Here is a 22,872-nt window from a genome sequence, read left to right on the forward strand (position 1 = left end):
TACTAGAATTTTTTGAGGGAGTCAACAACTGTGTGGACATGGGGGATACAATGTACTTGGACTTTCAGAAAGCCTTTGATAAGGTCCCTCATCAAAGGCTCTGAAGCAAAATAAGTCATGGAATAAGAGGGAAGGTCCTCTCATGGATTAGTAACTGGTTAAAAGACAGGAAACAAAGGGTAGGAATATATGGTCAGTTTTCACAATGGAGAGAGGGCTGGGTCCCCCAAGATTCTGTACTGAGACCTGTGCAATTCAAAATACTCATAAAATGATCTGAACAAGGGGGTGAACAGTGAGGTGGCAAAATGTGCAGATAGTTAAGTCCAAAACTGACTGCAAAGAGTTACAATGGGATCTCACTAAACTGGATGACTGAACGACTAAAGACAGATGAAATTCAATGTTGATAAATGCAAAGTAGTGCACTTTCAAAAAAAATAATACCAAGTATACATACAAAATAATAGGGGCTAAATTAGCTGTTCCTACTCATGAAAACATCATCAGGGATAGTGCTTTGAGAACACCCACTCAATGTGCAGCAGCTCTCATCAAAGCTAACAGAATTTTAGGAACCAGTAGCAAAGGGATAGATAATAAAACAGAAATATCATAATGCCACTATATAAATCCATGGTATGTCCACACCGTGAATGCAGTTCTGGTCAGCCCATCTCAAAAACAATATATTAGAATTGGCAGAGGTGCAGAGAAGGTGCAACAAAAATGATTAGGGGTATGGAACAGCTTCCATATGAGGAGAGATTAAAAAGATTGGTATTATTCTGCTTAAAATAGAGACGACTAAGGGGCAATATGATAGATGGTTTTGAGCAAGTGAATAGGGCAGTGTTATTTACTCCCACACGTAACACAAGAACTAAGGGTTCATGGAGGATAGGTTCACCAATGGCTATTAGCCAAGAGGGTCAGGGATGCTACCCCATGCTTTGGGATTCCCTAAACCTCCAACTGCCAGAAGCTGGGCATGAAATACAGATCACTGGAAACTGCCCTATTCTGTGCTTTCCCTCTGAAGCATTTGGCATCAGCCCCTGTCAGAGACAGGGCTAGATGGACCATTGGTCTGACCTAGTATGGCTGTTTTTATGTTCTTATTTATCAAAGCATCTGCAGTTCTCATTTTAGGGCAGGGTGACGCAGCTAAAAACAAAATCCAGTGAGCAGTTCAATAAACACAATTTAAGAATAACTCCTTGCAGATCTTTAGTTTTAATTTCTGTCACTTACTGGCAGCTGGAGGGTTAAAAACTAATTGTAATTAAGGCTAAGTTTTTGTCATGGTTATTTTTAGTAAAAGTCACGGACCAGTCACGGGCAGTAAAAAAAATTCATGGAAGCCATGACCGGTCCCTGACTTTTACTAAAAATATCCCTGACAAAAGGGGTTGGTGGGTTCAGCACCCATTGCTGCTGGGGCTTCTGGGTCCCCCACTACTGCAGTGCGTGGGAGCTCTGGGGTCCCCCTGCCCACAGGGCAGCTGGGCAGCTGCAGGGGTCCTTCCTCCACCCACTGTAGCTAGGAACTGCGAGGAGTCCCCCTGCCCACCGCAGCTGGAGAGCTCAGGGTCCCCCTGCCAGCTATACAAATATGAAAGGGAGCTGCGGGGGACGGGGGGCTGGCTGGGAGCGCCAGCCCCGGGGCAGAAAATGTCACGGAGAGCAATGGAAGTCACAGATTCCGTGACCTCCATGAGCTCCATGACATAATCATAGCTTTAATCATTATCAAGGCTGTAACCTTGGAACAAAAGGGCTGCCTCTGTTATCCATGAATACTCATTTGGATAACGTCAAAGTTCATGTCTCAACTCTTCTTTTACTGCAAGGCAGATGCCATGATAAGATATGTCGTGCTCCTCTGTCATTGTGTTTGGCTCAGTTCCACTAGCTAAATTAATACGAGGAGGACTGGAAGCCAATTTTAGCACTGTCACACAGTCTGCCTGTGAGATCAGGCAAGTCACTTAACTTACCTGTGCCTCAGGTTCTCCCACCTATAAACCAGGGCTGAAGATACTTGCTTAACTTGCACAGATATTACTAGCACTAATTAAATGATTTGTAAAACATTTGAAGACAGAAAACACTTCCTAAACTAAATATTATTTTTGAATGGGTTTAAGGGAAAAACTACAGAGGTAATTCACACAAATATGAAAGAGTTAGGGCAAAAATCTGATATTCCATCTGCTAAGCACAATTTTTTTTCCATGAAATTTCTATGAAAGTGATTTTTTCCCACTGGATGCAAATAATGAGTTTACTTGAGGGGGAGGGAACTAATTTTGTCACCAAAAATTACACTTTGCTAACAGAAGGTGGAAACATTTTGTCTGGGGTCAGCTTGGCCAATGTTTTAAGGATCCTGGATTTCATTGGATCAGGTAGGGAAGCTGTGACGGTCCACGCCCCTAAGGTTGCGAGTGGCATGAACTATCCGCCACCTTCCATCAAATAGCCCTTCAGTCCAGGGCAGTATGGCCTAGTGGCCAGAGTCTATGACGTCCCCTTTTCCTCAAGGAGACACGGCCTGATGACAGGAGTCTGTAACACAGCCCTCGGGTGGAGGGTAGCGTGACCTAGCGGCCAGCATCCCAGAAGCAACCCTCGGGTGGAGGGTAGCATGGCATAGCAGCCAGCGTCCATGTCATTGGGGTGCAACAGCCCCAGTAGGGGGGCCCCGACCCGGGGCCCTAACAGTAGCATAGTGCTTTTCCACCAACTCAGCGGGGGGTTCTGACTGAAACACGCTGAGTTTCCCCGGGAAGATACCACTCTGTCACCTTCCCAGGGTCCCTTCTTACTAGGCTCTCCGTTGGGGTCTCCCAGGAGTTGTTGGGTCCTTGCTACTCAGCGGATTCGGTCATCCCCTGGGTCTCCTCCAACCGCCTGCAGGCCGTAGACAGTTTCTCTTCCCGGTGCAGCCAACGGCTGTGGCTGGTCTGCCGCAGGAGTTGCCCCGGCAGGTCCTTCTCCTACAGGCTCCAGCCCAGAATGAGCTGGTCTCCCTCCCTTTATACTCCTATAGCACTTGGAGCATGCCCAGTCCGCCCAGGGAGGCAGGACTTCCGCTGCCAGTCCCTGGGGCTTAACTCCTTCCGGGCTAAGGTGGGGTAGCCTGGCCCTGCCACACAAGCCATCGGAGATTCTTACTAACTTCTTAAAGTAGAATCCACCTTTATACCCCTCATCCCCACCCCACATCTTTACTGGACTATGCAGCTAGCATTTCAGTCACTAAAATTAGAGACCTGGATTAGAACTTTGTCATTCCTGGGTTCATGTGCTCATTTCATGTAGCCTATTAAGCCTCCCTTCCCTCCAGTCTTTCCAAATCCCAGCTCTCCAGATTCCAGTGTGTGCAGAATGTCACACGCTGCCTTCTTTCTCACACGTATTGTACAAAGAAGTGTGACATCCCCATCCCCATCCTGAAACAACTCTACTGCCTCCCCATTCATTGCAGGGTCCAGTACAAAACTACACTCCAGGGGTGAAATCCTGGCTCCACTGACGTCAATTTATCCCCATATGTTCCAAGCATTTCATGGATGTGTACACCAGTCTACCTTGTCCTCTATCTCTAGCTCCCGCTCAAATCCCTGCCCTCACCTAGCATCAAACTCCAGTGTCTGCCTTCACACAGTAATCTGGTACCTATTGGTGGGAGAGCCTTCTTCTCTGCAACTCTGGCCATTAGAACAGCCTCTCTGTATCACTCTGCTTCAATGAGACTCCATATAAATTCACATCTCTTCTGAATACATATCCTTTATTTGGACTACACCTCTTAACATTCCCCTCTTCTATACTTTATTCTTGTCACTTTAATTCTGGAGACATTTTGAGAAACTTGTGTGTGTGGCAGACGTTAAGCAAACTGAAGTTGTACTGTCAAAGATGGGCCTTTCCAGGATTTGCTGTTGGCTTCTTATATTTTTGGAGATGCCATTTGAGTCGATGAACTGACCTAAGGTGAGAAAAATACTTAGTTCAATTTTGCTTTTTGTTTGGATGCTTCCCTATCTGTTCGTCTCCATGCCTCTCCTCTTTCAACACTGAAATCTCTTAGGAAAGCTGGAGGTTCTCAGAAAGGCATCTCTCTGGGTAGGCTTTGTTATCTGCAATCTCTTTGATGGTTGCCTACAATTGCATAAGACTAGATGACAGGTAAGAATCTTTGGAGTTTAAAAGGCACGGAAGATTTCTTTATCTGATCAGCATCTCTGACAAGGGGAAGCTCTTATTCTCATCAGAATAACATCCAGTGATATCTGCTAAAAAAACAAACCCACTGCAGTGGGAGCTGATACGAGATATAAATCATGGCCAGTGTGGCAGTAAATACTCAGCAGAGTGGGAAGAAGCCCATTTTTTGTCTCCAGAATGCTCTGCTCCTTCCATTTGATGTGTGAATTCCAGGTGCCCTGTAGATGTTTTACAAAATGCTTAATTGCTGGTTGGGAGCAAGGTTCCAACAAACTTTATATATTTAAGAAAGTGGTTTGTTAAAAATTGGCAGGTGGTTGGGAAAAGCTGTGAGTAGTTATTTGTATATTTAGTCCACCATCACATCACCATGCTGATATCTACAATGGACAGTTTGATTAATTTGGGTAAATGCTTTGCAGCATTATCTCCGGAAATATATCTAGGTGCTAAGTGCCTTTCATTTGTATTAAAGAATTTAGACAAGAAGCTTTTACTCTTGTTTTCAGCTATGATTCATGTAACAAAATAGACCATGAAAAGTCCAGCCCTATAAGATAGGGAAAAACAAGTCAGGAAGACAAGAACCCTAACTGGGTAGTGACCACAGAGGGATTTGTACTATGCATCATCCTCTATATACTCATTAAATGTTTTACTTTCATTTTGGGAACATAGGAATTGCCCAACTGGATCAGACCAGTGGTCCGTTTAGTCTTTACAGTGGCCAGTAATAGAAAATTCAGGGGAAGGTGAAAAATTCTGTGGTGGACCAAATAGAATAACCTGCCCATGGGCTAAATACCTTTCTGTCTCCTATCAGTTAGGGATTAGTTTATGTCCTAAAGTGTGAAGGTTTATATCCTTTCTAATATTTTTAAAATCTTGTCTAATGTAACTGTGGCTCTTCTCATTATCCATACAAATGTCTAATCCTTTCTTGAAATCTACTAGCCTCATGGTCATAAGACTGTGACCATGTGTTCCACAGGCTATGGTGCATAAAAATAACATTTCGTTTGATCGGTTTAATTAAATGGCCACTCATTCTTGCTTATGAGAGAGTAAGGTGGGAGCTCCCAAATTACTTTTTCTCTACCATTCATTATGGTCTACATTTCAGTCATGTTCCTTCCGATTCCTTGCCTTTCTAAACTACACTCCTTTCCAAATGCTTCTCCAACAGAAGTCTCTAAGCATTTGTATCCCCTGTCTGTGAACCCTTTGTCTTGTTTCCTTTTAGATGGAATGACCAAAATTGCACATTCCAGGCGAGAATGTAACAATGACTTATATAATAGCATTCTAATATTTTCAGTGTTTTCTATTCCATTCCTTATGCACCCTTGCTTTTCTGACCATGGTTGTATATTGAGCAAAGACTTTCCTTGAATGATCTACAATGGTGCCCAAGTTTCTTTATTGAGTATTTACAGTTAATTTAAAACCCAGCAAGGAGTAAGAGTAGTCCAATTATTCCTTCCAATATTTGTGTTGCATTTGTCAATATTCAGTTTCATCAGCTGCCATAATGTTGCATTAATAGTTGTCCCATCTTGTGGGAAGAGAAACAGGGGTGGTAAAAAAACCAGTCCTGTATCCAGCCTTGAGGTGCAACACATAAACCCAGTTCACTTGAGATAAAAGAGCAAATCCATTAGCTGTGATAATAGCCAGCTTGTAATTCTGTGGGCTCTGTTCCCCAGAAGGATGGTGCACGTGCACTAAGGCATTGTATTACACTTCTGTGACTCTTTATCACAAAGTAGGATCACAGGGAGTGATTAAAAATAGCAACCAAACCAGAATGAAAGAATCAGGGTGGTACTGTTGCTCTGTCAGAGTTGAGATTGTGTTTCATTTTGTACTTAAAGTGGAGAGTTCAAGCTCTTTTTTTTTTTACGTGAAAAAATGTATCTGCCCAAATTTTCAGCACATAATCTCTCAGTAAAGCTTGAATTTTCTGAGCAGTTTCAAGAAAATCAGTTAATTAGTCTGAGCTCCAATCAATTAAAAATTGGCCCCCAAAAAAGGTTCACATTTTGAGTCTTGTGATTTTTCTGGGCTTGTGACAGGAGGTACCAGGCTTTCTCTGCCCCTTGCTGGAGGCGTTGCCTCCCTGACACACTCTCCCAACAGAAGGGTGTGACTGTGGAAAAAGAGCCAGTGAGCTTGCACCTCCAAGCACAGCTTAGAGAAGCCACTCAGGCTCTTGTACTGGTTGAGTCAACAAACTTGGTTTTCCAGGGGCTAAAGGGGGAGAGAAGAGGCAGTAGCCAATCAGGGCTACTAGATGAGATAAGAAGTCTTGCCTGATTCTTCTGAGGGTGAATTCTGGTTGGAGCTGGGACAAGAGAAGAGTTCCCTGAACCTAGCCCAAAGAACCCAGGCCTGCGTCAGGGCTAAACAATCTAAACTGCAGTTAAAGTGGGCAATAAACTGGTGGTAGTGGTAGTGGAGTTTGAAAACCCTAGAGGCCCTTTTGAGTTGAATTTCAATCAATTGATATATGACTAGCAAGGGGTGTTGGACAAGAGGCTTTGCTCCTGGTGAACTTTGACAAGGCCCCTTAAAAGCTATTCACTGTAGAAAGCCATCCTCCCTAAACAAATGAAGTGTGATTTTTCCAGAATATAAGGTGGATGGGGGTGGGGGGAAACCGGGGAAAGTGTGACTGTTAACGTTAGTGGGGAGATTGGGGAAGGGGGTTGGAAGGCTGGCATCCCTACTGGGACAGAGTTAAGGTGGTGGTGCTAGCTCTAGTGGGGAAATATGGCATCTCCAGGTGGAGGAGTAAGAAGTTGGTCATATGAGATGCCTTAACTTTTCATTTCCTTGCTTTTGTGGTTTTATGTTATGCATAGAGCCACCTTAAGTCACACACAACACTGTGTTTTTGTGTACTGGTATATGTTAGAGATGGGCCTGCAGTGAAACTCTAGATCCTAACACACCTGATTTATGGCTGCATCCCTTGAGTATAAGACACTTGTGTTCTGTTCTCTTCTAGATGGAACCAGTTGGGCAGAAGGAACATTATCATTATACAGAGATGCTTCAGGCCCAGTGCCCATCTCAGGTAAGAGGCTTTCTTTTTAATGTGGGATTTTAACTGCTTCTTACAGAATTTCCAAGTTATCTAACTGTTTATACAGATGTGTGTCTGTTTTAAGAGACTACTGCTCATTCCTAAATGTGTGGGGACACACTTCCTGAGTCTGCTCACAAAGCTTTAGGTTACAAATGGCCTCTAAGCTGCTTTAACTATTTTGTATTCTTAAAATGCTGAACCACTGAGGATGTTTGCCTGAAAACTGGACCTCTTGGCAGCGTGTAGTTAAACCACCTTGCCACACTGGATCTTTCATACTGGTTCAGATGCTGGGTGCATCTTATCTGAAATGAACAAAGTGAATTATTCTTTAAAGGGAGAGAACTGTCTGTATTTGGTTCAATTTCAGCAGAAAAATGGAGTCCCACACAGAGTGAAGAACTTGGACCAACGGTGACTTGTCTGATCTGAAAGTGACGAATTGTCTTCAGCAGCAGCTGATTGTCTTTCTGTTATGGCCATTAAATGTATCTTATCTCTGCAGGAGTATCCATATTTGTTCACATACAGAAATAGTAACTACTCATCTTCCCCTCGGACATCACAGCCTGAAGCCCTGTCTCAGGTACAAACAGCCTTGGCATAGCATATAAGTTAATACATGACTACCCTGGATGGGTGGGACTGGATCGGTGGGGTTGGTACAAGAGTGTTGTTGTCTCATGAACAGTATTACATGGGGACAACTGTGAATCCAAAGCCTGAGACTCTTTGCTTCCATGCTGTGAATGGTTGAGGATTAAAAAACTTATATTGCTGCCACATTCTTACCTACCTGGATTTTGTGTAGCATGGGCCAAATTGTCTTCGGTCAGCAGTGAAGACTGAAGACAAGGCCTCAGGCTAAAAAGGGTGTGTTTTTTATTTAAGGTAACTAACATGGATGAGCTACCCCGAAGTAAAAACACAGTGAAGGCAAGACAAGTTAGGTTTACTGCAAGATAAAGTAGGCAAGGTCAACCTCAAGCTAACTTTGTTGAGTTTAAATTGTGGTCCAACTGAGTTGCCTTGTCTTCACTGTGTTTTTACCTCGGGATAGCTCACTCGTATTAGTTATCCTGAGGTTAAAAAAAAAAAAAAGAACCTTTCTGGCCTTGAATACAAGACTGAAGTGCAGGGATGTTGGGCAATGTAATGTTACTACAGTGCTGAACATTGCAAAGGTGATATTATCCATTGTCATGAGTAAGAGTTCAGTGTGCATCATGGACCAGCACTCCTAGTGACCCATGTGAGATGTGGGCTGGTATTGCTTGTCCTAGGTCTGATTCTCATCTCATTTACTTTAGTGTAACGCCACAGATTTCATTAATTACTCCTGACTTACACCTGCATAAGGGATGACAGTATTGGGCCAGTCACTTTTCAGGGTGTGAGGAGATGAGAAGGAACAGTATGGCATGAAGAAAAGGAGACCTAGAAGACAAGGATTGGCGAGTCATAAGGCCAAAGTTCTCCCACTCAAACCAGATAACTCCCCACTTTGTCACTGTATTGGAGAGATATAGAACACACACATGTGGGGTCTTGTCCCAAGGGAATACTCACACCTAGATACCCAGGGTCAATCTAGAAGTTACACCCTGCTGAGTGGGTGGCGGGATCCAGAAGAACCCAGGCCTGTCCATCAAAACCTGTAAGGAGATTGGCACTAAAGGAGGTAACCAGATGGATAGGGGGCACTACACAAGTTAAGCAATATAATTGTTTAAATAAATGTTAATCAATTTATTTTATCCTCCTAGTTAGCAAAAAGAAGCACAAAATTCACAATAAAGGATATATTTAGTTTCAAATCAACATGTTTTAATGGTTATCAATCAATGAGGATCCATCTTTCTTTAAGAAAATAGTTAAAAAGTACAAATGCAAAACATGATTAGAAATCAATGATTTAAATCAAATGTTCCTGCTTGTTGATTTGAATCATTATTAAAATTGGTGATATAAAAAAACTAGGATAAAAAAATCAAGGGGGATTAAATTTAGGACTCTCACCGTCAAAAGAACAAGCCCCTACCATTTGAGACGAAGGAACAATTCCATTAGCTATGATTAAGTAGCAGGCTTTTAATTTTATGGGCACCCCCCACCAGAAGAGTGGTGCACACACACTAAGTCATTCTATAACACTTCTGTGACTTTGCCATTAAATAGGATTACAGCGCAGGAGTGAATACAAATAACAAACAAGACAAAATGAAAAAATTTTGAAAAAAGTTAAGGTTGCTTTTAGTTTTGCACCTCCAGGGGGAGTTCTAGCGTGTGACTATGGGTGTTGATTATCTATGTTGGATGAAGATTTCTGATACCCTGAGAGAGGGATTGGTGATAAATGACCTGGTAGGAAGACCAAGCCTTCAAAAGAAGAAGGGGACCCCCTGGACATCCAGAGGAAGCACTCGAGAGGTGGAAACTTGGCTTAGTCATGCCCAATTGTTAGGAGATGCTCTAACCAGTGGGTCATCCCCTAACAGAAGCAAATCAGTTTTGAAGAGAGCCAAATATATAACTTGCCAAATATAACAAATATATAACTTGCCAAAAGCATAAGCCACCAGATGTGCCTATTTGTGTGCAATAATTAAATGGTGTGGAATTCAGTTTCACTTTAGGAAATTCAGGAAGATCTCAGTTTGTTTTTATATATAAATCCCTAGGGACACCAAACATTTATCACCGTCAGTCCGTAAAAGGCCTCATATAATGTCTCATACTGTGTGTACTTCCAGGAAAGGAGCTATGGGACAAGCATTCCCTGTTTTGATCGAAATCCCTCTAATACGGTTCCTGTTTCAGGTACAGATTTTTTTTTTAAATCTTTATTGGAGAGCTGTTTCAATTGATCTTAAAGGGACACTGTCAACTAGTTTTATGCGCGAAATGTAACTTTTTTTAAAGTATTAATTGATTTCATTAATGTAAAAAATATTTCAGTAATAAAAGACGCAGCTTTAGGTGGCTATTTAAAAATTCCCCTGTGGTGTTTATAAAGCCACATACACAGAATTGGCCTTAAGTATAGGTGAACTACAAAGTAAAACTGGCAAAAGGCAGAAAATGAAGCTAACCAGTCTGCCCAAGTACTAGTATGTGCAATTATAATAAATCTCTACGTCTTTAGCCCCATACAGTCAATGATCTCAAAGCGCTCTATGAACAGTAATGATTTAAGCCTCCTAGCATGCCAATGAGTCAGTGGACTCTGATTATCCCCACTGGACAGATGGGGAAACTGAGGCACAGATAGCAGCCATAATGTCGCACAGGATAAGGAAGTGAAGGAGCACCTAGGTCTCTAACAACCCAGCTTAACTGCAAATGCCACCACCTTCTCCAAAAATTTAAAAATAAAACAGTAAAAATGATGAAAAAAATTAGATATTTAGTGTTGTTTCAGTTTAAACAGCCTAAGGTCAAGGAAACATGTTGAAACATTTTATTTTTTATAGTTCTTATCCCTTTACTTACAGGTAGCTTTCTCAGAGGTAGATGTGAATTACTGACAGATGCTTCCAGTATCACAGGTTTCTCTGACCTTAGCCTTTAATGTGTTCTCGAGAGCTCCCCTGCAGACAAAGAACAGAAATGGATCATTGCAGACTCCTAGTACAGCGCCTGCTTTGCGATAGTGGGAGTTCTTTAGATAAGATTGAAAGACTTTTCAGTCAAATTCTGGTTAAATTATCTGATTGGCTTAATATCAATCAGGTTTGTATCTAAGTTGGATGTATTCTTCCCAATTAAGTCATTGTTTACTAATCACACTGAATGGTCCATTCTGTAAAATACCTTGGAGTCATCTGCCTACCTATAATTGTGGATGGTAGTGCTGTCTAACAGTTAGTTCTGCTGATCGTGGGCCAGAGAAATGGGAGTTTAATTTCCCCTATGTTCAAAACCAACAGTGCTTTCAGGAACCTGTAATGTTATTCTGCAATTCAGAATTTACAGCTGTGATCTATCTTGTTCCTTTGGCAATTAAAATTTTATGTGCTCTTTTTTCAGTATAGTATCTTATAATGGATAATTTTTCTACATAAAGGTTCATTACTAAAAAAATAAATTCAAAAAGAGGCCAGTCATAGACGCAGGATATATATATACACATTCTTAAGAAGTCAAGAAATAAATCAGATGAAGGGAAAACAAATGTTGTGCATATAGAACATTTTTAATGTAGCAAGGTCAATATATGCATATTGGTGCATTGCCTTATATTAAAATGAGAATCTTCTTTCAGTTTTATTTGTCTCACATCACAAATTGAAATATAGTTAGGCATGGCAAAATTTGATTTTTTATTTTATTATTTAGACAGATATCTTTATTTTAAAGCATTTTTCTATTTTTAGCCATTTTAAATGTTCACGGTTGTGCAAAATTATGGTTTTAAGCATTTCACCCCCTATTTTTATCCATTTAAATTTTCACAGTTGAAGGAAACTATGGCAGGGGGAATCAGACAATGGGGGTGGGGATCAGACAATTATTTGATAGTAGATGGTGAGATTTAAGGCTTCATAACCGTTCAAACACGTCAGAATGTACAAAGTAAATATCTTTAACTCAAACTCTTAAGTTCTCAAGCTCCTTTTTTTCTTTGCCTATCTATAAATTCCAATTATTGATGAAAATATTGTCTTTTGTCGGTTTTTGTGTACAGTGAAATTGATGTTTACCAACACTTACCAATAAAGATCTAATCCTTCCAAGCCTAAGTGTAGGCCAGATTTTTCAAAAGAGCTCAGGGTTGGATTTTTAGGTGCTCAGAACTCACAACTGGGTCAGATTTGCAAGAGAGCTCGCATTCAGGCACCTAAATGTGGGTCGTATTTTCAAAAGTGCTTAGCTCAGCACTCACCATGCTGAACTCTTGAAAATCTGCCCACTTATTATTTTGATGCCTAAACGGAAGACTGGCTTGCTTGAAAACCTGGTTTATAATGCTAAGTTAAATAACAACCACACAATAGGAGAAAATATGTGATACTTTTTCAAGTCCAATCTGGAATCTTAAGACTTCTGTGTGTTTCTCTCCCAGATGGATTTTGGTTTCCTTTTAAAAGCTGTAGCAATACCAAGCACCACTGCTGTCAGTGGAGCTGTGCCTGTCCTCAGTCCATTTCTTGGATCTTAATAAAATTTTTACTTTGGATCGATGTGGAGGGAAATCCCTTGGCCTTCTCACTGTAATTGGTTTGCAGCAATGGGATCAAGACTTGGCCCGATGACTAGGGTTACCATTCGTCTGGATTTACTCGGACATGTCCTCCTTTTTGTGTTAAAAATAGCGTCGGGGGGGGAATTTGTAAATCACTAAAAATGTCCGGGATTTCCCCCCCATGCAGAGCGAGGCGCAGCTGGGAGGGCTGCAGGAAAGTCAGCCGCTCGCATGGGGCTCTGGCAGCCAGAGCCCTTCCCCCTGCAGCTTGCCGGGCTGGACTCCGGAGCAGCTGTAGAGCTCCTCCTCCCTCCTCCCTCCCTCCCCGCACTCTGAGCCGGCCGGCCTGCCGGGCCATTTGCATCAGGCCTCGGCAGCTCCTCCTCCCCTGCAGCCCAGCTCCCCGCTCCAGCAGCACTGTGCAGGGGCAGGGACCGGATTGTGTGTTGCGCTGGGGAGCGCAGCCACGTGTCCGGCTCTGCACAGAGCCCAACACCCTGCCGCTCAGAACAGGGTAAGGGGGCCAGGGGGCAGGAGAAGGGGCGGGGAGATTTTGGAGGGGGCAGTCAAGAGACGGGGGGGGTCGGGAGTTCGGGGGAGGGCTTTTTGGAGGGGTGTGGAGAAGGTTTTGGGCAGTCAGGGTACAGGTAGGGGGTAGGGTCCTGGGGGGCAGTTTGGGGGGGGTCTTAGGAGGGGGCAGTTAGGGGACAAGGAACAGGGAGGCTTAGGTAGGGGGTGGGGTTCTGGAGGGCAGTTAGGAGCAGGGGTCCCAGGAGGGGGCAGTCAGGGGACAAGGAGCGGGGGGGGGGGTGTTTGGGAGTTCTGGGGGGGGCTGTCAGGGGGGCAGGGGTGGGGAGAGGGATCGGAGCAGTCAGGGGACAGGGAGCAGAGGGGTTTAGATGGGTCGGGAGTTCTGGGGGGGCTGTCAGGGGGTGGAGAGTGGTTGGATGGGGCGTGGGAGTCCCAGGGGTCTGTCTGGGGGTGGGGGTGTGGATAAGGGTTGGGGCAATCAGGGTACAGATAGGGGGTAGGGTCCTAGGGGGCCAGTTAGGATGGGGGGAGGGTCTCAGGAGGGGGCAGTCAGGGGACAAGAGGCAGGGAGGCTTAGGTAGGGGGTGGAGTCCTGGGGGGCAGTTAGGAGCAGGGGTCCCAGGAGGGGGCAGTCAGGGGACAAGGAACGGGGGGAGGGTTGGGGGTTCTGAGGGGGGCAGGAAGTGGGAGGGGCAGGGGCGGGGCTAGGGCAGGACGGGGGCGGGGCTCCTCCCGTCCTCTTTTTTGCTTGCTGAAATATGGTAACCCTACCGATGACTGCCCTCCTAACTGCTGAGTATTCTGATCAATGCCAGTATTTGTCAATTTATCATTCCAAGCACCGAGGGTCATGATTACCTGGCTTAGCATGAATATAGGGTGACCAGATGTCCTGATTTTATAGGGACAGTCCCGATTTTTGGGTCATTTTCTTATATAGGCTCCTATTACCCCCCACCCCCGTCCCGATTTTTCACATTTGCTGTCTGGTCACCCTACATGAATATTGAATCTAGAATGCTTTATACTTATCCCAAAGAAAAGTTCTTCCAATACAGTGTGATTTGACACTTCCCTTCACCTCCCAATCTTTTTTTTTCTTAGTTCACAATTTGAGGCCAGCAGACATCAAGGTGATTGGTGCACTGGGAGACTCGATCACAGTAAGTGCAGATCACTGGATAACCATAGCTGAACTGAATGAAACAAGGACAGACGTGAATTCTAATGAAAGAGAGTAGTACAAACACCGTTATTCTCTGTTTGGCTAATCATGTTCTCCATGCTGTCTTGTACCATGGTCCAACTATGACTATTAATCACCTTACAGGTCTAATCTTTCTATGTGCAGAACTCCCATTTAAGTCAACAGGAATGCTGCACACAGAGGACTGGTGGATTATGCTGCACATCAGATAAAAACAGTTAGGGTGAATTTGCTATAATTGCATACATTTTTACAGTTCATAGCTAAAATCCCTAGATACTTACCTTCCTAACAAATAGTAAGCAGCATAAACAAAATGTGCCAGGTGGTTCTCCAGGTGGTATAAGTTGGCATAGTTCCACTGGAGTCTATCTCCATCTCAGTATTTGACCCAATGACTGAAGAGCCAGAGTAACATAGATCAGATGTTGTGTATACTGCACCTCTGTGGAACAATAAGCAGACTTCTTGTTCAGGAAGATTGTGACTGTCACAGTTCAGGGCAACTGTATTTCCCCATCCATGGTCTAGCAAGGGCACTCACTCTAGGCTCCCAGTTTGTCAGCTGTCACCTCTCTTGGAAGGAGACCCAGGATTCTCTCCCTCTTGACTGGGGTTGTTCCAGGCTGCATGGTTCACTGCCTACACTGTGAGTTTCCCAACAAGCCGGACTGCCTAAGCAGGCCTGATTTGCTTTCTCCTCAGAGGCTATAAACAGTGTAATTGCCTACAGTTATAAGGTACCACACAGCCCTTTCTAAGCAAGCACATTTATTATTAATCAATACAGAGAAAACATATTTCAAATAATACAAGGACCTGAACTCATGCTAATAGACTTACTAGTGATCACTCTCAACTAAACAAGGACTCTGGCAGGTGATCAGTCTTTCAAATCCCACCGAGCAGTGTTTCTGTGGTTACAAGTTCATAACAGAGGGGTAGCCGTGTTAGTCTGAATCTGTAAAAAGCAACAGAGGGTCCTGTGGCACCTTTAAGACTAACAGAAGTATTGGGAGCATAAGCTTTCGTGGGTAAGAACCTCACTTCTTCAGATGCAAGTAATGGAAATTTCCAGAGGCATACTGATTTATACCTGCTTCTGGAAATTTCCATTACTTGCATCTGAAGAAGTGAGGTTCTTACCCACAAAAGCTTATGCTCCCAATACTTCTGTTAGTTTTAAAGGTGCCACAGGACCCTCTGTTGCTTTTTACAAGTTCATAACAGTTGTTACTCAGAACAAGCACACAAGAAGTAATTCTTCTGCTCTACTCCATGCTGATAAGGTCTCAACTGGAATACTGTGTCCAGTTCTGGGTGCCACATTTCAGGAAAGATGGGACAAATTGGAGAAGTCCAGAGGAGAACAACAAAAATGATTAAAGGTCTAAAAAACATGAGGAAAGACTGAAAAAAAAATTGGTTTGTTTAGTCTGGAAAAGAGATGACTGGGGGTTGGGGGACATAAGTTTTCAAGTATATAAAAGGTTGTTACAAGGAAGAAGGAGAAAAAATGTTCTTTTTAACCTCTGAGGACAGGACAAGAAGCAATGGGCTTAAGTTGCAGCAAGGGCGGTTTAGGTTGGACATTAGGAAAAACTTCCTAACTGTCAAGGTAGTTAAGCACTGGAACAAATTACCTAGAGAGGTTGTGGAATCTCCATTAATGGAGGTTTTTAAGAGCAGGTTAGGCAAACACCTGTCAGGGATGGTCTAGATCAGGGGTCGGCAACGTTTGGCATGCAGCTCGCCAGGGTAAGCACCCTGGTGGGCTGGGCCAGTTTATTTACCTGCTGACGCGGCAGATTCGGCCGATCGCGGCCCCCACTCACCGCGGTTCGCCGTCCTGGGCCAATGGGGGCGGCGGGAAGCCACGGCCAGCACATCCCTCACCCACGCCGCTTCTCGCTGCCCTCATTGGCCCAGGACAGCGAACCGCGGTGAGTGGGGACCGTGATCGGCCAAACCTGCCGCGTCAGCAGGTAAATAAACTGGCCCGGCCCACCAGGGTGCTTACCCTGGCGAGCCGCGTGCCAAACATTGCCGACCCCTGGTCTAGATAATACTTAGTCCTACCTTGAGTGCAGGGGACTGGACTAGAAGACCTCTCGAGGTTCCTTCCAGTCCTATGATTCTATGCATAGGTTAGCCTTTTCTTTATACAGCTGGTGTCTTTGATATTCAGAGACGGCGAATAGGTAATCAGCAGACAGTGCTTCTCTCCTCAGTGTACCATCCAAAGGTTGGGTCTGGAGGTGGGAATTTGCATTTGCTTCCCTTGAGTATTTCCTAGGAAACCCACTCAACTTTGTTTGCCCCAAAAGTTCCTTGTTGTCTGGCATGTAGTTTTGACACTCATAACTAAGTCTGCGTGTCTGTCACGGAGATCATGGAAGTCACGGGAGAGGGCTCAGGGCTGGGGCAGGGGATTGCGGTGCAGGGTGGTGCTTACCTCAGGGGTGGAGCTCCCCGAAAGTGGCTGGCATGTCACTGCAGCTCCTAGCTGGAGGGGCTAGGGGCTCTGCGCGCTGCCACCCACAGGCACCACCCCCACATCTCCCATTGGCTGCGGTTCCCAGACAATGGGAGCTGTGGAGCTGGAGTTCATGGCAGGGGCAGCGCGTGGAGCCTCCTTAGCCTTCTGTCCCACTAGGATCTGCAGGGATACATGCAGATGGGTAGGGAGCCTGCCAGCCCCACCAACTCTCTCCCCCCCCCAGCACGAGCAGGATTCCCAGGTCACGCACCACTGCCTGGCCCCCTCCCAGCACCAGCAGTGGCCCTGGGCCGCGTGCCACCGCCTGCCCCACCCCACCAGCAGGAGTCCTGGGCCGCGTGCTGCCAGTGTATTTATTCCTATTATCTTAAATGAACTTAGATCTGTTTTGGAAAGTTTAAAAAATTTTCAACAAAAAGGGACAAATTGTCCCTGAAAATGTTCCCATTTTTGACAAGCTCTAAATTAACTTCCTTTAAAAGGCAATCATATCTAATGTGGGTTACACCTCTGTGTCATCCCATCAAGAATAGACAGGCTAGGTATGATTCAGTGGTGTGGAACTGAAATACCCTCAGTCCTTTTAAGAACAAATAATGTATCTGGAGTGTAGCTTGGCTCATTAACCCTCCTTCTAATTGCTTTCATTATGATCAGACAGAGTGGATGGCTTTATTTGGAAGGTCTATTCACTCTCTCCCTTTCCCTTGGTATCAGGCAGGCAATGGGGCAGGGTCCCAGCCAAACGATGTTCTTGATGTTCTGACACAGTACCGAGGTCTCTCCTGGAGGTGAGTGCCCTAAAATTCTGGCCCATCTAAATGTTTGTTTTTGTCCTTGGAGAAACTGTCATGGTCTCTGAACTCTGGGCCCTATGGCTGCTGAGATACATTTCTCGTCTGGCATAAGAATCTCACTTGGCTACTACTAAAAACATTGGAGAGAGCCTGTTGTGACAGGCTGACAATGTCCTCCTGAAATACCCTAGCCAGTTAGCAGGTTTTGATCTTACTAGGAAATAGTTAAGTGGGTTTTCCTGACTCAGGTCAGGTCATAGTCACCTGCCTCTGAATATAAAGGAAGTGCTCTCCTGAGAGGATCTAAGGTGTGAGCTGAGCACTCCCAAGGAGCATTCCAGCCTGGGGAGGAGCCTTGAGCTAAACGTTGTTCTTATTCATTTGTGTTGATAAAGCCAAATCCAAAGAGGGGAGTGAGTTTGGCTTCACTCTCTGTGTGGACTTTGTTTTAGAGCAGGCTGGGAGTGGCACCTGTTCACATCTGTGTTCTTGATAGGGAATAAGATTTTCATTCATTTGAACAAACTTCAGCCCTCATTCCAAAGCTCCAGCCTTGCATATGCACACCTCCCATCCAAAGTCAATGGGAGTTCTACCCGCAAATGGACTGCAGAATTGGGTCCTCATTGCTTCTCTCACTCCACACAAGGTCAATATTTCTCCTGACCCTTTCCCCACTCTAGCTACATTATACAATGCAGCCACCAGTTACAATCAGTACAGGCCTAGGCTTGTACATCTGGCACTGATATTTACTACACAGTTCAAAAGCACCATATTGAGAATAACAGTATTCTCTATTTTTTTGTAACTATGAAAACTTTTGTGATTTAACTGTAATCGCAGCATGTTTTCCCCATCATTTCTCACTCGTGCATTTGTAATTAGAAATATCAACCGTGTGGTGTATTAAAATGCCCTCATTCCAGATTAAAGGCACACTGTAAAAGTAATATAGGCCCAACTTTTTAGGCTTTATTTTTTAAGGGAGAATTTCAAAAGAAATCTTCATAAAAATCTAATAAACACTTTTTAATAATGTAACATTCCACATTATTAGAAGCAAAATTACAGGAGAATTATTAGTGCAGGAGAAAGTGTAAATGTATATAAAGAGAAACTTTATATACATTTCTCTGACCAGTCTAGTTTCTTTCTTCAAACTGAGTGAAATGGAAAAATATATATATACAGTGATCACCCTTTAATCCAGTAACCTCAGATTTATGAACACCTTGTGAATGGAGGTTGTTTGTAACTCTGAACAAAATGTTATGGTGATTCTTTCAAAAGTTTACAACTGAACATTGACTTAATACAGCTTTGAAACTTTACTACGCAGAAGAAAAATGCTGCTTTTAGCCATCTTAATTTAAATGAACAAGCACAGAAACAGTTTCCTTTTTTTTTTTTTAAGTAGCTTACATTTAACATGGTACGGCACTGTATTTGCCTTTTTTGGGAGGGTGGGGGGGTGGGAGAAGTCTCTGCTGCTGCCTGATTGCATACTTCCAGTTCCAAATGAGGTGTGTGGTTGACTGGTCAGTTCATAAGTATGGTATTTGTAACTCTGAGGTTCTCCTGTCTTTACAATGTTACCTATTTACTAACATTACCAGTATACAGGCATAGTATGAATACTATAGTCATGATAATAACTCACAAAGGATAATTGTATATATTTTAAAGGGAAACACTATAGCAGAAATGGTGGCAACTACATTCAATGTTTAAAATTCTCTAATTTCTTTCACTGAAAAGTTTTTGACATTCTGTTTAAATGACACCTTTGATTTTCTTGTGGTGAACGTGCAATGTGAGGTATGCACAGAGTCCGTCTTTAACAAATTTTATAAACAATAAGGACGTGCAGCCTGTAATTTGCTTCATATGTGTATGTATGCACAGAAACACCATTAGGGGAAACTCTATTACTTATTCTAATACCTTAGAAAGTAAATACTGTTGACTAAAATTTTTGAAATATTTTGTTTATTTCCATATAACAGTGTTGGAGGAGATGAAAACATAACCACAGTCACGACACTAGCAAGTAAGTGCCTGTTTTCCTAACCTTGGCATATTTTTGAGCTGTTTAATAATTTAAAGAACAGACATGAAGAAATGTTTACAATTTTGCAGCACGGCACACTCAATCACTTTACATTCACTATCTAATGGTGAATAAACTTTGCTTAACAGCCACCACAGTAATTTGCTGTGCATGACATAACAGTATGTTTTGTAATTCCCTAGGAATTCAATATTATTATCGGTATATTATTCTGTCTGAGGTAATTTGGAAATGGCTGAATCAAATTGTTTTAGTCCTTAGAATACAGAGACTACTTACATAACTTTTCTCCTTTGCCCATTAAAAAAAAATCTTAAATGGAGCCAGGCTGCAAGATTTGGATTTCATATGCCTGAATGTTCAAGGGTGATTGGATTTGGAAGGTTTTCAGCTCACTATAAAAGATAAGATCCATTTACAAAATTCAGATCCAGATTAGCACTTTAGTTTTTAACAACTCCAAAGATCTGGGAAGTTTGAACAGAGGGTTTGATCCAAACATATCTCTAAATTTACTGTGAGTATGTAAGAGTTTGTAACTTGATTAATATTACATAGTCTTGTATTACTCAGCAAACTGATCAAAATGACATTGCCGGGTATACTGCCCATGTTGTGCAACAAGTTGAAATAGACATCTGCATTCATTAAACTGAGTAATCTGGAGGTGAAACAATAATTGAGTGGTGAGATTTTTTCACCCACAGTATATTAACAGTTACCTTCAAGTTATTAACTGAGATCTGCTAAAGTCCTTCTGGGGCAAGTTCTGGTTTTAGACTCCAGCTCATTACCTGCTGAATTAAGTTACATTTCATGGATCTCTTCTTTTCCAGATATTCTTCGTGAGTTTAATCCTTCCCTTCGAGGGTACTCCATTGACAAAGGGAACCAGGACTCATCTAATGCCTTCCTGAATCAGGCTGTGGCAGGAGATCGCTCAGAGTAAGTGAGGACAGATAAATACTACTACTTTTTTTTTTTTTTAAATGGGGAGTAGATTTTTTTTTTTTTTTTAAGTTCCAGTTAGAGAAGTGCCAAACCTGGAACGTTCTTACAGGTCTGTGAACACTCCAAATGTCAGTGGTTTAGACATAAAATGGAATTTAGACACCCCTAATGTGTGATTTTGAAAACTTGGCCAATAAAATGTGCAGAACCCAAACTCGTCCTCTGTACTTCATCTCTAGCCTGACAGCTAAGAAATTTGCTAAGGGCCAGTGTGGCTTTCCTAGTCGTAGTAAAGGAAATCTTAGCAGTAACAATATAATATTTTGCCCTTCTATAGTACTTTCATCCAAGGAGCTCAAAGTGCTTTACAAACATTGACTAATGAAGCCTCATAGCCCTATAGTGAAATAAATTGTTATTCCCACTTGACAGAGGAATGTGTGGGAGGAGGGGCGGAAGAAATCCTGGTCCCATTGAAATCAGTGGGAGCTTTGCCATGACTTCACTGGGACCAAGATTTCACCCAGGAATGCTAAGGGACAGAGAGGGTATTGAGCAGCCGAAGGTCAGGCCATGGCAGAGTTTGGAATAGAACCCAGTTAGACTACGTTCAGTCTTCAATGAAATTCATGTCAACCCTTTCTCTTCTTATTGTAAAGGTTCTTTGTTTATATTAATACATCCAAAGGGCTAGTAGTTCCTTTTTTCTGCCCTTTTTCCTTTTTTCTGGATTTGGAAATTTATATATGTGTCAGTGTGTACTGCGCAGGTTGATGCCATATAACTTCTTAGAACAGTTAATCTCACACAGAGAGATAACTCCCAGTAAGTGAGAGATCTCTATGGCTGCTATCACTCAAAGAGATTATCCTGGTCGGCTGTATCCTTCCAGTTGTCTGTAGATTGAAACAAAATAAAATCGAAGTATAAAGAGGGGATTTTTTTATAAAAAGGTGTAATTACAAGAAATGAAAGACTGTTTCTGAATGCAATTCACTGGGAGGCCATTTTTTAAATTCCCTTAAACCTGCACAGCTCGCAGTGACTCTTCATCCCATTGGAAAGGGCTGGATTTCTCTGTCTCTCTCTCACAGCTCATTGTCACTTTTCTAACAGCACTGGTCATCGGCAGAGATGATGGAAGGCAATCTCACAGTGGCACTTCCAGCCACCAATAGTCCAGGGAGGGTATGACTGAACTCTAGTCTTAAACTAACACACTCTGCTATTTGAGGTCCTTTAGCATGGGTAACCTTTTGCCTGACCAGGAACCATCCTCTTAAAGCTAAAACCTTCAAATACGCTGAATTACAATAGGCCAGTCCCACCCCAAATGTATTTCCCTCTTCAATCGGGGATGCTGCACTATGTTGCCCTCACACAGCACCCACAGTGCCAGATGCAAAATGTTTCTTCACTGTTTCTCCAACTCCAGATGTGGCTTATTTCTGTAACTATATTTAGTCCAATAAAAGCTGCAGCTGGAGTCTTCAGTTCAATACCACGTTGTTTGAACGGGTTGTCATGGCTTCTGCTCATTCATCTGCTTTTCTCAATGCCCTGTTCATCATGAAATGTTCATCAGTCGTCTTCTTCTTTTTTAATATTTAGGAATGTCCCTTCGCAGGCGAGGAGACTGGTGGACCTGATGAAAAATGATACTGTGAGTCTTGGCTGGCATGAATATCTTTAAGTAGGATGCAGCTGTCTTGGGTCATTAGTCTCTAACAGTACAGCAGATCAACAGTAGATGTCAGGCAGAAATCTATGGGTAGGGCAGTGATAAAGTGGATAGAATGCAACATCCCTCCATGCAGTGTATGTTTCAGCATACCATCAAGTAGGGCTTTTTGTCTTCATTACATAAAGGGTTTTTTTACAGTGAGATAACTAATGCATGCTAGTTACCTTGCTGTAAAATCCAAGTGGAGACACATTTTTACCAATAAGAAGCTAGGCAACTTGGTCTACGCGATACCCCAGCTGGTGGTTGACTTTGTAGAGCTTAATTCACAATACAACTACAGCACCTTGCCTCCCTAGCTAACATGTTAGTTATCCTGTGGTTTTAAAAAAAAAAGCCCAACTTCTTTGCAGTGAAGACTTTAGTCTGAGTTCCCACAGCAGTTGCCTCCAGCCATCACCTTTCTTGGAGTGTTGTCCTGTTGTTCCCTCCCTCCAAACCAGGGCCTTACATTGCAGACCTTTTCAATTAACTAACTGTGATCACCTCATCAGATCTGAACTGCAGTTGTGTCCCCTGAGAGAATGACAGGATTAGCCAGTGACCAGCCAGTTAT

At 43.1% G+C, this 22,872-nt stretch overlaps 1 protein-coding gene across 5 annotated transcripts in view; it reads left to right on the top strand.

The window, feature by feature from the left end:
* Positions 1-7,837: 7,837 nt before the first annotated feature.
* The window catches only part of PLB1 (phospholipase B1), an 83,346-nt gene continuing 68,311 nt past the window's right edge, over positions 7,838-22,872 (top strand). For 2 of the 5 annotated variants that reach the window (XM_065589299.1, XM_065589303.1), the window contains exons 1-3: positions 20,000-20,138; positions 20,458-20,566; positions 22,184-22,235. In XM_065589299.1, coding sequence (XP_065445371.1) covers positions 22,221-22,235 — 15 coding nt within the window. In that variant the 5' untranslated portion in view covers positions 20,000-20,138; positions 20,458-20,566; positions 22,184-22,220. Of the gene's footprint in view, positions 7,914-10,080; positions 10,148-12,852; positions 13,027-14,147; positions 14,207-17,467; positions 17,542-19,556; positions 19,601-19,999; positions 20,139-20,277; positions 20,308-20,457; positions 20,567-22,183; positions 22,236-22,872 lie in introns of those variants that run through there. The other 3 variants (XM_065589302.1, XM_065589300.1, XM_065589301.1) reach the window with 3 other exon arrangements.

The sequence above is a fragment of the Chrysemys picta genome, chromosome 3 (assembly GCF_011386835.1).
Source record: "Chrysemys picta bellii isolate R12L10 chromosome 3, ASM1138683v2, whole genome shotgun sequence".
Lineage (NCBI taxonomy): Eukaryota > Metazoa > Chordata > Testudines > Emydidae > Chrysemys > Chrysemys picta.